The following is a 15972-nucleotide window of genomic DNA, read 5'->3' on the forward strand; positions in this document are numbered from 1 at the left end:
TCTCAGGTGGTGATGAGAGGTGTGACGAGAATACACATAAATTAAGATGTTTGCTGGCCTGGGCTAGCATCAGTGGCATCAGCAGTTGGTCTGCCACCTGTCCTCAGGGGAGGGAGAGATAAGGCACACAATGAAGCAGCATTTGGAGATGTTAATGAAGGAGCCATCAGTCTGGGTATTGTCAAGATCGGCTCCCCCTTTGAACCCTGAACTGTTTGAGGTGATGAACAGGCGATCTGGAGATGTGTAATGAAGGGACGGGAGAGAGAGCTGTCTCGAGCGGCTCCCCCTTTGAACCCTGAACTGTTTGAAGTGATGGACAGGCGATACCCCAGCAAGGGGATAAAAAGGGACAGGTTCGCTAAGGCAGGACACACACGACACTACGAAGTAACGAGACCCTGGAAGCGGTGCCCCCCCCCCCCGCAAGTCGGCGGGAGTCGTTTTGGAAGGCTGGTGGCGGAACCAAGCCTTAAACGCACAGGGTGGAAAGGTACGATCAGCGGGAACCTGGTGTGTCTCCGCCCTTGCTTGGGTGTCAGGTTCACTGCAGAGGATCGACCGCATCTGGAGGAGGGGTCACAGTCGGTGACCTCAGGTGACATCACAAAGGACCCGCCCGAAAGCTGCTTGTGAGCAATATCGCCGGTCTGTGAGTGGAAGCCGTTTTGAATGATCATTCGTTCTTGTTCTCTCTCTCCTTCCCCCCACATTGTCCATCGCCGTGGCAACGATTACTGCGAACTGAACTAAATTGAACTGGACTTTGTGTCACTTTGAAATTGGTCATTTACCCCGAGACAACGATAGAGCTTGATTGATCCTGTTATCTTAATTCTGTGCACATGTGTGTTTATCATTGCTGAACTGTTGCATTTATTATCCTTTCGATTACTGTGTTGCTTGTTTCTTTAATAAAACTTTCTTAGATCTAGTAATCCAGACTCCAACTGAGTGATCCATTTCTGCTGGTTTGGCAACCCAGTTACGGGGTACGTAACAGAGGGCGTAGAGGAGTGAGATATGCCAACTAATGGAATGGTGCCACAGCAACAACCTGGCACTCAATATCAGTAAGATGAAAGAGCTGATTGTGGACTTCAGGAAGGGTAAGACAAAGGAACACATACCAATCCTCATAGAGGGATCAGAAGTGGAGAGAGTGAGCAGTTTCAAGTTCCTGAGTGTCAAGATCTCTGAGGATCTAACCTGGTCCCAACATATTGATACAGTTATAAAGAAGGCAAGACAGCAGCTATACTTTATTAGGAGTTTGAAGAGATTTAGCATGTCAACAAATACACTCAAAAACTTCTATAGTTGTACTGTGGAGAGCATTCTGACAGGCTGCATCACTGTCTGGTATGGGGGGGCTACTGCACAGGACCGAAAGAAGCTGCAGAAGGTTTTAAATCTAGTCAGCTCCATCTTGGGTAGTAGCCTACAAAGTATCCAGCAGGGAATGGTATCTCAGAAAGGCAGCGTGCATTATTAAGGACCTCCAGCACCCAGGGCATGCCCTTTTCTCACTGTTACCATCAGGTAGGAGATACAGAAGCCTGAAGGCACACACTCAGCGATTCAGGAACAGCTTCTTCCCCTCTGCCATCCAATTCCTAAATGGACATTGAACCCTTGGACACTATTTCACTTTTCTAATATATATTATTTCTGGGTTCTTTAATCTATTCATTATACCTATACTGTAACTGATTTACTTATTTATGTATTTTTTTTTGCTTCTTCTATATTATGTATTGCATTTGAACTGCTGGTGCTAAGTTAACAAATTGATAATAAACCTGATTCTATCTGAAATGCCCCTCATATATCTGCCTCTACCACCACCCCTAGCAGTGTGTTCCACACACCCACCATTTTGTGTAGAAAAACTACCTCTGATAGTCTCCCTATACTTTCCTCCAAGTACCTTAAAGTGATTCCTCTCATATTAACCATTTTCATCCTGGGGAAAAAAATACACTCTATCTATGCCTCTCATCATCTTGTACACATCTATCAAATCACCGCTCATCCTTCTCTCCAAACAGAAAAGGCCCGGGCCGAGCAACTTCTCATAACCTACTCAACTCTTTCAGACCTTGGACTACCAAACTCCCAACGCCAAATCTCAAGCTACACTGCCTGGAAGTGGCTCTACTACTACCACTATGCTGGATAAATGGACCACAACTTCCCAGCTCTCAGGTAATTCCTAGCTTGATGTGTCAGGGGTGAGAAAAAACATTATAACTGTAAAACACGACTCCTTATTACTGTATTCAAAGCTGATGCAGTGACCTAGTCTAGAATAAGATGTATTAAAATCACTGCATAGATACACACGCAATCACACTGCATATACACACATGCCCACACAGCATGTATACACACACTGCATATATACACATGCATACACTGCATATATAGACACACACACACACAGGATTCCCATCAATTTGATCTTTATTAAAATATGCCACAGCTTACAAAAGCCATTTTATTCAAATTCAATATCTTAAAAAGTAAAGAGAGTAAATTCTCTTTAATAAAAAATAAATTTCCACTTGCAGTCAATATAAATACCATAACACTCAGTCCTATACACTGCTTAAATTTGTGCTTCTTCACACACGCAAATCCACGATTAAAAGTCCAATGACCATTACTTATTTGTACCCTTGCATATGCGGACAAAGCAGTGATGGTGATTTAAATGATACAGAATACAGCTCATGGCTTCGACTGGGAGGATCAGCAGTACATGATCAGTGTTTGATTACATCAGTGGAGCCTTAGTCACAGTTTCCACCGCAGCTGGGAGTTGCAGTAAAAACACAACTCCAAACTTGACCAGCTCCCCTGGAGTAGAACCACCAGTGTGTCATGTGACGCACGGGCGTCACCAATGTTCTCTGATATTCCCAGAGCGGCGTGCAAACACTTCAAGTAAAGGGTTAATAAGAAACTACCATTCACAGTAAAAGCATATGAACCCATTGCTGCTCTCTTGCTCAATCAGTTCAGAGCAAGAGGGCAGACATCCCAACAAATATTATAAGACTTTTTGCACAATGTCTACATGAACCAAAACAGCTCAGTATGAGACTTTGGTACAGTTTTTTTTTTAAAATTAAGAATACAAAATGGTGTTACAATGGAAAACACACCTATAAATTAAATGTCAAGTTTCAATTCTTTTTCTCTGCTTCAGCAACAATTCCCTGATGAGCTAAAGTGTCCTAATTTCATTCTTTGGTACTAGCCATCACACAGTAAAAAGGCAACTCAGTGGGCAGCGGTAGCTCTTCCCTCCTTTTGGCCCATCTCCGTTTGGTTCTCTACCCTGCGATCACCGTGTGGCTCCACAACAGACCCCTGGGTCACTGATTGGGCTTGAAGACACAGTGTTCACCTGTTGCCCACCAACCCCTCCAGCTAAACCTCCAAAGGGGGATTAAAAAAAAGCAACTCCATTTGGATACAGAAATAGTGTTGAAAAAAGTGGAGATCTGCTGCATGATAAGAACGGGTCATCTCACAGGGTAGAGGTTTCAGTGACGCAGAGAGGATCTTCAATAAAGGAGGATCTTCCTCACCCCACTGTCCTTCTGCTTGTCCCAGCTACAGAGGCACTGGACCACTTGTTATCTTTCTCTGAGGGGGCTGGTGATAGTGAGGTGTACAAGGAGCGTCTCCCCATTCTCACTGCAAACCCCACCCCTATCCAACAAGACTGAAATAGAATAATTTAAAAAAGAATCTTTGGAAGTTTTTCTCCCTCCCTCTTCCCCCACTGATCCATTGATAACCAAGTTCTCAATTCACAGCAATTTTAGAACAACTAATCAATCATTCTTTGGAAATGGTTCCAAAATCAATACAGTAGCCACACATTAAATAATAATTGAACAGCAGCAAGGGGAAGGAGCAAATTATCTTTGGTCCTAAACTCCTTCCAGAAAACTTGTGGCAAAGACTGGATCATTCGGATTGAAGAGGACGGGTTTCCATATTGAATAGCGTCATTCACAACCCCTGGACGCTCCAAGGCACTTTACACCCAGTCAAGAGAAGCAATATACCCAAACACCATAAAGGGCCCCTGGGTGGGAGATCTGTAGTACAAGGCAAGTCCATTGAAAGCATAAACCCCTGTTTAAAAATACACAACACACAAGGAATCTTCCACACCCACCCCTGTCCCATTTGTTGGTTCAAATGATACATTGCCACCAGGTCCGTATCTGAAGCCTCTGTCACAGTTAGGTGACCAGATCAGAATCAGGGCTGGATATTGGGTCCTTGCTCCACTTCGTCGGGAGTTTTGCTCTCCGCCAACTGCAAGGCACACAAGAGATGCCAGAGTTGTCAGGAAGATTGCATGGACTGAACCGCTCGCTGTGAAGGAGATGGAGGCGGAGGCATTGGACAGAACACACATTTTATGTGCGCGTGTGCACGGCTGTTGAGGGAAGGGGAGGTGGCCAGATATTTCATGTGCTTGCCTTTTCGGTTATGCACCTTTCTCCTCACCACAAACAGAGCCACCACAAATCCAATTAGTGTTCACCCTGATCACGTTTGACCATTTTAATCATCTACACCAGTTCAGTGTGGTTTAACAGCTTTTGCAAAGCTAAGTGTCAGGTGACTACACAAACCCTGGACTTGCTGCCAGAAGCTCTGGGACATTTCGTGAGTAAAACACTCAGGCAAAACAATACCCACAAGCCAATCGAGGAGGTGACTCCCAAAAGCTGGGGCCAATCAGAGGAGGTGACTCCCAGGACACAGTGGAAGTGGCTGTAATCCACACATTTAAATTCAATGGACTATTTCTTTTTGGGATGTACAAAAGGATCATGACTTTGTAAATGTGGGACAAGACAATTTTGTATCAGATTTCTGACAATCTCCCCCAGGCGTGTTCCTTGTCCAGTCCAAGTCTTGTGTAGCTTAATTAATAACTAGCATGACTATTCTTATTGGTTAACAACTTCTTATTCTTTTACCTTTGAACTACCATGGATGATTAAAGCACAATCTTTAGGTTGCCAAAACTTACAAGTCACACTGCATTTCTGTGCACCTTTCACATCCCAATTTTAAAGCCCAAAACTCCCAGAATAAAGTTCTTTGGAACGTCCCATTGCAGGATGTCAAAAATCGTTCTATGACAAATGAACCACTTGTGATGCAAGGTCACTGCTGTAAAGTAGGAAGCATGGCAGATAAATTTACACACAGTAAGATCCCATAACTGTCAGGACCAGTAGGTCCAAATGGCCAAGGAGCATGGAGAGAGCCAAGCCCTGACAGAGACCAAAACCAAGAGTCATTGTCCCAGAGAAGAGTCTAGTGGAGGGCTTTGGGCACAGGCACTCCTCTGGGAGAGAAGAACAGTGAAGACTTTGCTGCAGGGCTGGACTCAGTAGAATGGATCATCCATTACCTGATAGAGGAATACAAGAGTAAACCCAATGATAGTTGACATACAGGTCAAGAATAGAAGGCAAAGCATACACCAGGTGACACGTAACCAGGAGATTTGCGAGGAACAGCCAGAGAATACTTGGGAAGAGATGCTCTCCAATTAACGAGGGTCACTGGGTGTGCCCAACTGCCCTCACAATCAGGTAGTGGCTTCAGCAAGCTTTCAGACCAATGATGAGGACCATTACAGTAGTCAAGAAAAAAGGTGTGAATGGAAACCAACCGAACCAGACGAGATCAAAGAGGCACTTAAAAGGGATGGAGGAGAAAGAGATCACGTCCTGGACAGAGGGAAGGGGGATGTAGTCCTGGAAAATACTGTGTCTAACAGCAAGGTCTGTTTCAGAGACTCATAATGCCAAATGATTGTACTAATTCCCAGGACCACAGACCAGGAATTATTGAAAGGCATCAATAACTAATGTCCAATTCCCATCAGCCCTGTGCTTAGAAGATTCTCATCAAAGTCCCAGCAAAGAGGCTGAGTGAGATGGTTAACATCAGACCCACACAGATAGGATTTGCAGAATAAACACCAGGAAGACAATGAAAACATGACAATCCTATGGAACATGGAGAGACAAGGAAAACCCATAGACTGAAGCTGACTGAAGATAATCTGCTGTCCAAGGTGCTGAGGATGAACCCACTAGAAGGTCTGGAGACACCAGAGAGCAGATGCTGAAACCTGGAGCAAGAAACAATCTGCTGGAGGAGCTCAATGGGTTAAGCAGCATCTGCTGGGATAGAAGGAACTATCAGTGATTTGTGGTGAGAACCTTCACTGGGACTGAAGAGTGGAAAGCGGAGACAGTGAGGGGTAGAGGGTGGGACGGGGGAAGTAGGAGATATGTAGGATTACGGGCAGATCAAGCCAGGTAGGGGAGGGTGACAGCAGAGACCTGTCCATTAACCCAGCCACAGTTAGAGGTCAGAAAGGGGAAGACTAACCCAATCAAAACCAAGTCATTATACTGGGAGCTTTTACACTTTAAAACAAAACCAACACCTAATAACAGGAAGATCAAGATGACCAAATTTATAAATTGCGACAAGATGCCTCAAGATCTGACCAACAGAATGCACATGCTTGTGATCTTTTCTGTAAGCAGCTTCTGAGAGTCACATTCCCTCACCCCTGGGTCTTCCTTATTCCCTGCCACCCACTATGGCAAGTTATCTATGTCTGTTTCTTTCTTTATCCCCACTCCCTCTCTCTCCTCATCTTTTTCCTCTCTTTTTCTCTCCATCTCTCTCTTTCCCCTTCTCCCCATCTCCTTCTCACTCTTTCTCGTCTCCTCACTTTCTCGCCCATTCTCACTCACTCTCTCTCCCTCACCCCATCTCACACTTCACCTCTCTCTCACTTTCTTCACTTTCTCTCCCTCTCTCACTTTCTTCTTTCTCTCTCTCTCTCGCTCTCTCAAAACCAATTCAAGCACAATGTGGCTAGTCCACCTTCCCATTTTTCTTCAAGGGCCTCTGGGTCAGCTTGCCACATGGGGAAAGAATGCTAAGTCCTTTGGGCTCAGGTCTTCTTCATGACATATGAAGCCACTTGGCCTATTGAGAAAGTCCTTGGGCTCAGGTCTTCTTCATGACATATGAGGCCACTTGGCCTATTGAGAAAGTCCTTGGGCTCAGGTCTTCTTCATGACATATGAGGCCACTTGGCCTATTGAGAAAGTCCTTGGGCTCAGGTCTTCTTCATGACATATGAGGCCACTTGGCCTATTGAGAAAGTCCTTGGGCTCAGGTCTTCTTCATGACATATGAGGCCACTTGGCCTATTGAGAAAGTCCTTGGGCTCAGGTCTTCTTCATGACATATGAGGCCACTTGGCCTATTGAGAAAGTCCTTGGGCTCAGGTCTTCTTCATGACATATGAGGCCACTTGGCCTATTGAGAACAATCCCATCAGCTTTATCACCTCTCATCTGATTTTCCGTGTCATGCATTTTGTTCTCTCCCCATGTCCATCAACTCCCCTCTTGTTGCTCTTGCCATTCACTCACACTGGGGGGAATGCACACCAGCCAATTACTGGCACAGGGGAAACCCACACAGGCACAGGGAGAACGTGCATACTCCACACAGACAGTGGATGGATTTGGCAACAAACTTGGGGTGTGAGAACATGCCACGCCCAAGGGCCTATTTTATTCTCCTTGTGGACAACAGTTACTAGACTGCACAATCACCTGTTCTCACTCCAAGTAATGCGCACGCTGCCTGAGTGATGCTACATCTGCAAAATAAGAGGCCCAAAACCGTGGTTGGAAGGGTGAAAAACACCAAAGGCCAAGAGGCCCTTCCTGAAGCCAATGTCAAGTTCTCACTGCGCCAAACCTGAGCCAATTATCATCAGCCAATCAGCAGCTGCAGGCATAAGAACATGGCCCTCAAGAGTATAATTCATGCACTGCTGAAGCCTGCTTTAAAGCTTTTCTGACCTGCCACATCACACAAACAGAACTCCTTCCTCCAAACCTAAATTTCTTTCCATCTTAGTCCCAGTACAACAATCTGCCGACATGTCCAGGAGACACAAGGTGATGGAATCTGAGGCAATGCACAAGAATCAGCAGGTCAGGGAGCATCGATGGAGGGAAATGGACAGTCAATGTTTGGGGAGATGCATTTCTTTCCAAAGACAGTGCCTGATCTGCTGAGTTCCTCCAGTGTTGTGTGCACTGCTTACATAATAACCAATCCATAGCTACTATTCAGCAAAGTAAAATAAATTTTACTTTGATTTGGGAGCTCTTTAATCCATTTTGTCCTTGACCCCCAGAGCACTTCCTTTACACAGTATTTAACCCGCCCACTTCCCTTGGCCTACCTCTCACCTCCCCACCCTTCGCGCTACATAATGTCTCATGCATTCCAACCCTGCAATCTCTTCCTATCCTGCCGGAAAGCTTTTAAATAATGTTCACACATAAATTAGTATCCTTAACATATGTATTGCAACAATAAAAGTCATTTGGCACTGCATATTTACAGGAGGTTGAGGAACAGACGGTTCAGAAGGGTATTCCTTTGCCATTCTCAGTTTGGAGGGAAGGCCGAAGGGTTTTCACATTGACCACGGTCATCTCGTGGCTACTCAGTGTCTACACAAGCAGGACAACAAAGCCACGTATTGTAAGGCATCAGGCTGTCAAGGCTGGGGTGTTTGAACTACCGCCATAAATGCATTATACACAAAGTAAGCACAGGGAGATCTCACCACCATTACAGTGCATCCGAGCAGCTCGTTAATAAATAACCTTCACGATTGTCCAACAAACTTGGCAGCTGTGCAAGCGAAGATATAAGATGGAGGTGAGGCCTGGCCTTAGCTCAATGGGTTCAGTGCTTCAGGTACGTTCTGTTTCCGGTGCTGAAACAGAAGTCTTCAGGTTTGAAGGCTGGCTATACTTGCCCTGTGTCCCCTGTCCTGAAGCATGCCCGCACCGAGACTGTGCGTTGCTTTGCATCTTTCCGGGGATTAATCCGGCTTCCCTGTGGCTTTCAGTGCTGCCTCAAGTTTGGCTTTGTAGGTCACGTAGCACCTTCTCAGCAGCTTGAACTGTTCCTCTTCCTCTTTGTCCAGGATCCGCAGGAAGTTTTGCAGTTCTGGGAGACTGAAGGCTTCCCACTAGGGAACAAATAATCAGAGATTAAAGTATGGGGCAAAGAAAACGAAAACAAACCAGGGCCTCTGAACCAGGGATCAACACAAGTACATTCAACAGGCTCAAGTTGTGGCCTTAGACCTCATAACACACGCCTGTTGAATGTGCTTGTGTTCATTCCTTGTTTGGGGTCCAAGTTCAAAGTTAATTTATTATCAAAGTGTGAATATGTTACCATATACAATTCATATTCATTTTCTTGGAGGCATTCAGTAGGTTTCAATAGGTAGATTTAATGTATGGGAAATGTGTACAATATACATCCTGAAATATACATTCAGAGTAAAACAAAGAAATAGAATAGAATTCATTTAAAAACTACACACAAACGAAGACTGACAAACAACCAATGTGCAAAAGAAGGCAAACTGCAAACAAACAAATAAATAAGTAAGTAACACTGAGACACAAGTTGTAGAGCCCTTGAAAGTGAGTCTATAGGTTGTGCAATCAGTTCAGAGTTGAGGTGAGTGAAGTTATCTAAATTGGTTCAGGAGCCTGATGGTTGTGGGGTAATAACCGTTTCTGATCGTGATGGTGTGGGACCCAAGGCTCCTGTACCTCCTTCCTGATGGCAGCAATAAAAGAGAACATGGCCTCTCTGGGGGGTCATAATCTTATCTTTAAAACCAGGACAAACATGGGCCCAAAACCCAGAATCAATGCTGGTCCATACAACAGGCTTGCTGTAGGTTATAACCTCTAATGTCAAGATCTCTGAGGATCTAACCTGGTCCCAACATATCGATGCAGCTATAAAGAAGGCAAGACAGTGATTATACTTCATTATGAGTTTGAAGAGATTTGGTATGTCAACAAAAACACTCAAAAACTTCTTTATAAGTACTGTGGAGAGCATTCTGACAGGCTGCATCACTGTCTGGTACGGAGGGGCTACTGCACAGGACTGAAAGAAACTGCAGAGGGTCGTAAATTTAGTCAGCTCCATCTTGGATACTAGCCTACAAAGTACCCAGGACATCTTCAGGGAGCGGTGTCTCAGAAAGGCAGCGTCCATTATTAAGGACCTCCAGCACCCAGGGCATGCCCTTTTCTCACTGTTACCATCAGGTAGGAGGTACAGAAGCCTGAAGGCACACACTCAACGATTCAGGAACAGCTTCTTCCCCTCTGCCATCCGGTTCCTAAATGGACATTGAACCCTTGGACACTATCTCACTTTTTCAATATATATTTCCGTTTTTAATTTATTCAGTATACGTATACTGTAATTGGTTTACATAATTATTTTTTCCTTCTATATTATGCATTGCATTGAACTGCTGCTGCTAGATTAACAAATTTCATGACACATGCTGGTGATAATAAACCTGATTCTGATATCTTATTGACCACCTGCATTAGAATTAGAATTACTTTATTACTGTCTCATGTCACACGCATTTTCTCTTTAACACTTTACGCTGTTACTGTTCTCCTCTGTACCGTTGTAACGAAATGGCAGGCAACCAAAGTTTTTCACTGTACGTCGCTACACATGACAATAATAAACCAATTTAATTTACCAATTTCCAGCCCTTGATTCAGTGGTAACTTTCAGCACTGGAACTAATGAATAATGTCTCTGTGCTGGATCATGATAAGACCGTAATAAGACCGTAAGATATAGAAGCCGAATTAGGCCATTCGGTCCATCGAGTCTGCTCCACCATTTCATCGTGGTTGATCCAATTTTCCCCTCAGCCCCATTTTCCTGCCTTCTCCCTGTATACCTTCATGCCCTGACCAATTGAGAATCTATCAACCTCTGCCTTAAAGATACATAAAGACTTGGCCTCCACGACTGTCGGTGGCAAAGAATTCTACAGATTCACCACTCTCTGGCTAAAGAAATTCCTCATCTCTGTACTAAAAGGACACCCCTCTAATGTGATGCTGTGTCCCCTGGTCTTAGACTCTCCCACCATGGGAAACATCTTCTTTACATCTACTCTATCAAAGCCTTTCACCATTTGATAGGTTTCAATGAGGTCACCCCTAATTCTTCTGAATTCTAGTGAATATAGGCCCAGAGCCATCAAATGCTCTTCATTTGACACTCCTGGAATCATTTTTGTGAACAGTGATGGACAATAAAGAAATACAGTCAGAGGTGATTGTGGGCTTCTCCTTGATTCTGAGGAGATAAGACAAGGACAGTAACTGGTCAAGTGTCTGCTTTGGGCAGGAGATACAGAGGTCTTTAACCACCACACAACCAGGTTCAGGAAACGTTGTAACCAGACAACCATCAGGCCCTTAAACCAGTGTAGATAGCTTCAGTTACCACTACTCTGAACTGATTCTACGACCTACGACTCAATTTCAAAGACTCTTTGCAGCTCATGTTTTCAGCCGCTACTTGCAGAGTTTCTTTTCTGTTGTACAATGCTGTCTGTCAGTCTTTATGTATGGTTTTCATAAAATTCTATAGTATTTCTTTTTTCCCTGTAAATGCCTGCAAGAAAATGAATCTCAAGGTAGTAAATGGCAACATACACATACTTTGATAATAAATTTACTTGGAAGTTTGAACTTCAAACGGAAAAATCCCCAACTAGTAGATCTATGAATATACTTTGTAGAACAGCACAGCACAGTACAGGCCCTTCTACCCATGATGTGCTAACCTTTTAACCTACTCCAAGATCAATCTAACCCTTCCCTCACACATAGCCCCCTGTTTTTCTTTCATCCATGTGCAAATCTAAGAGTCCTTTAAATGTCCCTAATGTATCTGCACCTACCACCACCCTTGGCAGAGTTTTCCGTACGTGTACAACTCTTTGTGTAAGAAACCCACCTCTGACATCTCCCCTCCATACTTTCCTCCAAACACCTTAAAATGATGCTCCTGTGTTAGCCATTTCTGCCCTGGGATACCATCTCTGGTACAGAAATATTCACTCTATCTACGTCTCTTATCATCCTGTATACCTCTATCAAGTCACTTCTCATCCTCCTTCAGTCCAAAGATAAAAGCCCTAACTCACTCAGCCTAACTTCATAAGACATGCTCTCTAATCCAGGCAGCATCCTGGTAAATCCTTGCTGCACTTTCTCTAAAGCTGACAGCATGAACAGCAATTTCTCTAAATTCCAGTAATTTCTCCTCTCCCCTTCTCTCTTTCTCCATTTCCCATCTGGCTCCCCTCTCACCCCTTCTCTTCTCCCCTGTCCATCACCTCCCTCTGGTGCCCCTCCTTCTTCCCTTTCCCATTGTCCACTCCTCTTATCAGATTCGTTCTTCTTCAGCTGTTTACCACCTATCACCTCCCAGCTTCTCAATTCATCCTCCTTCCCCCCTCCCCCACTCCTTCCCCTCAGTTGGGGTCACCTATCATCTGCCAGCTTGCCTCCTCCCACCTTCTTATTCTCGTTTCTGTCCCCTCCTTTTCCAGTCCTGATGAAAGATCTCGGCTCAAAGCATCAACTGTTTATTCATTTCCATAGACCTGCAGAGTCCCTCCAACATTTTGTGTATGTGTTGCTCCGGATTTCCAACATCTGCAGAATCTCTTGACTAAAGCTTCTACATTCTTCCTACAATAAGATGACCAGAACTGAAAACATACTACGAGTAGGAGTACATTCACCCAAGCGACTACATTCTTAGCTAATTGGTGGTAAATTGGATTAGTAAGTATGCAGATGATACTAAGATAGGTGGCGTTGTGGATAATGAAGTAGGTTTTCAAAGCTTGCAGAGAGATTTAGGCCAGTTAGAAGAGTGGGCTGAAAGATGGCAGATGGAGTTTAATGCTGAAAAATGTGAGGTGCTACATTTTGGTAGGACTAATCAAAATAGGACATACATGGTAAATGGTAGGGCATTGAAGAATGCTGTAGAACAGAGGGATCTAGGAATAATGGTGCATAGTTCTCTGAAGGTGGAATCTCATGTGGGTAGTGTGGTGAAGAAAGCTTTTGGTATGCTGGCCTTTATTAATCAGAGCATTGAGTATTGGAGTTGGGATGTAAAGTTGAAATTGTATAAGGCATTGGTAAGGCCAAATTTGGAGTACTGTGTACAGTTCTGGTCACCGAATTATAGGAAAGATGTCAATAAAATTGAGAGAGTACAGAGAAGATTTACTAAAATGCTGCCTGGGTTTTATCTCCTAAGTTACAGAGAAAGGTTGAACAAGTTAGGTCTTTATTCTTTGGACCGTAGAAGGTTGAGAGGGGACTTGATAGAGGTGTTTAAAATTATGAGGGGGATTGATAGAGTTGATGTGGATAGGCTTTTTCCATTGAGAGTGGGGGAGATTCAAACAAGAGGACATGAGTTGAGAGTTAAAGGGCAAAAGTTTAGGGGTAACATGAGGGGGAACTTCTTCACTCAGAGAGTGGTAGCTGTGTGGAACGAGCTTCCAGCAGAAGTGGTTGAGGCAGGTTCGATGTTGTCATTTAAAGTTAAATTGGATAGATATATGAACAGGAAAGGAATAGAGTGTTATTGACCGAGTGCAGGTCAGTGGGACTAGGTGAGAGTAGGAGTTCGGCATGGACTAGAAGGGCCGAGATGGCCTGTTTCCGTGTTGTTATGGTTATATGGTTATATAATAACGTCCAGGTCTGGTGAACAATTAAAGGATCAGTCAAGTTTTAACAGGAAGCTGACCCCGAAATGTCCAATCAACTTGTTCATTTCCTGGAACAAATCAAAGATTCAACTTCCTGTTTGCAATAGAAACAGATTCACTCAGTGGGTCAGGCAGCATCTACGGAGAGAGAAACGGTGAATGTTTTCCAGTGGCAGAGAAGGTGGGAGGGATGGGTAGACCGAAGGGAACATCTGCATTAGGGTAAGGCGAAGTGCACTAGCATTGTATTATGCATCTTTGTCTATAGATTGAACTGCAATCTTTTCACACCGGCACACTCCTTTGCCTGCAGTTCCACATTAAGATGGGGGAAAGGCCACTTACCAACACTTCCCCAGTCTCGTACTCCCGCAGCACAAAACTCAAGGCATCCATGCTAGGTCCTGCCAACAGCCGCAGGTACAGGGGATGCTCGCCATCTGACAGCTTGCTCGAATAGACTGCAGAGAGAGGAGATGAGACAAGTCGATTATACACGTGTCCAGCATCCCAGGTGGAGCAGGGTCTTCCTCCAGCTGTTCCTCAGCACCAAACACGGGAGCTTTACCCACCTTGAGTGTCACTCAGACATCAAGGCTGCAACAGCACTTCAGATTTCTGAACGGACAATGAACTCATGAACACTATCTCGCTTTTGATTATTTGCACTACTTACTTTTGTATCTTAAAGAGTAATTTTTATGTCTTGCACTGTACTGCTGCCATAAAACAAATTTCATGACATCATGGGCCAAGGGGGTCAAAGGGGTCATATACTATTGTTTGTTCAATGTCAGCGTTATCAAACTTGATTCTGATAGTCAATAAAACAACCTTCTCCATTTATGTAGTGCCTTTCATATGACAAAGATGCCTTGAAGCATTTCCTAGCAGCATTACTGAATGTGTCGTGCAAGGAAACAGGCAGGTTCAGAGGAGCAGCTTCAAGGAAAGAGAGGTGGTGAATAAGGTGAGAGAAACTGAGGCATCAGGCCTGGGGGCACAAATACCAACACACCAGACAACAAAGGAACTATTACGCCAGAGAGACCAGGGTTAGAAATTCCTGAAATTCTGAGGGTTCTGGGTTACTACAGGGACACTAGGACAGGAAGTGGAGCTGGCCATTCTCCCTGCCCTGCCAGATTGTGGGCCAAGAGATTCTGCAGGTGCTGACGATCTTGAGCAACACACAAGATGCAAGTCAGGCAGCATCAATGGAGAAGCATAAACAACCAACAACCTGGCTGAGACTCTTCATCGGGACTGAAAAAGAAAGCCAGAACAAGGTGGAGGAGAAATAATGAGCACAGACTGGTGAGACCATCTGGGAGGGGATAGGTAGAAGAGGTAAAGGGCTGAAGAAGGAAGAACCTGATAGGAGAGGACAGTGGACCATAGGAGAACGAGGAGGAGGAGGGGCATCAGAGGGAGGAAATAGGCAGGTGAGAAGAGAAGGGGTGAGAGGGTAAACTGAATGGGGAATGGAAAAAGAAAGAAGGGGCAGAGTAAGAAATTACTGGACGGTAGAGATATTGATGTTCATGCCATCAGGTTAAAGGCTACCCAGGTAAAATATGAGATGCTGCCCCTCCAACCTGGTAGAGGAGGCCATGGACAGCCATGTCAGACTGGGAAAGGGAAAGTCGAAACTAAAATGGTTGGCCACCATGAGAGCCTGGACACAGAACAGGTGCTATGAGATGTGGGTGTTGCTCTGAAAGTCAGTATCACGTATCACCACCTTGAATGGAGTGCAAGGCGGCGCCGGCGAAAAATGTGGATTTGCTTTGTGGGATTATGAGGTTCACGTTGCACGTGTTCCTGGATTCTGGTTACTCCTCTTGTTGATGTTTTTGAGGAGTTTGATCAGGACGATCAATGCAGACTGGAACGCTTCGGCAAAGACTGAACTGAACTAAACTAAACTGAACACTCCTGGTTTGATGTTTGAGATTCTGCGTGTTGTTCTTTTTTTTTTGCCATTTGCGCAATTTGCTCTTTTTTGTTGCACACTGGGTGTTTGATGTTTTCTTGCACGGATTCCATGGTGTTTCTGTTTCATGGCTACCTGTGGGAGGGTGAATCTCAAGAGTCGTATTCTGTATACAAACTCTGATAATAAATGTAGTTTGACTTTGCATCTTTGAGAAGACCATTTAGTTCTTCAAACTGATGCTAGCTCACTGAATAATCCCATCAATCACAAA

The 15972-nt window shown here is 44.4% G+C and overlaps 1 protein-coding gene across 1 annotated transcript in view; it reads right to left on the reverse strand.

Annotated features, from left to right (window-relative positions):
* Positions 1 to 2454: 2454 nt before the first annotated feature.
* Positions 2455 to 15972, reverse strand: part of rassf3 (Ras association domain family member 3) — an 80983-nt gene continuing 67465 nt past the window's right edge. Inside the window, exons 4-5 of the mRNA XM_063058409.1 lie at positions 14108 to 14223; positions 2455 to 9139 (exon numbers count right to left, since the gene is read on the reverse strand). Coding sequence (XP_062914479.1) covers positions 8990 to 9139; positions 14108 to 14223 — 266 coding nt within the window. The 3' untranslated portion in view covers positions 2455 to 8989. The remainder of the gene's footprint in view (positions 9140 to 14107; positions 14224 to 15972) is intronic.

The sequence above is a fragment of the Mobula hypostoma genome, chromosome 9 (genome assembly GCF_963921235.1).
Source record: "Mobula hypostoma chromosome 9, sMobHyp1.1, whole genome shotgun sequence".
NCBI classification, from domain to species: Eukaryota; Metazoa; Chordata; class Chondrichthyes; order Myliobatiformes; family Myliobatidae; genus Mobula; species Mobula hypostoma.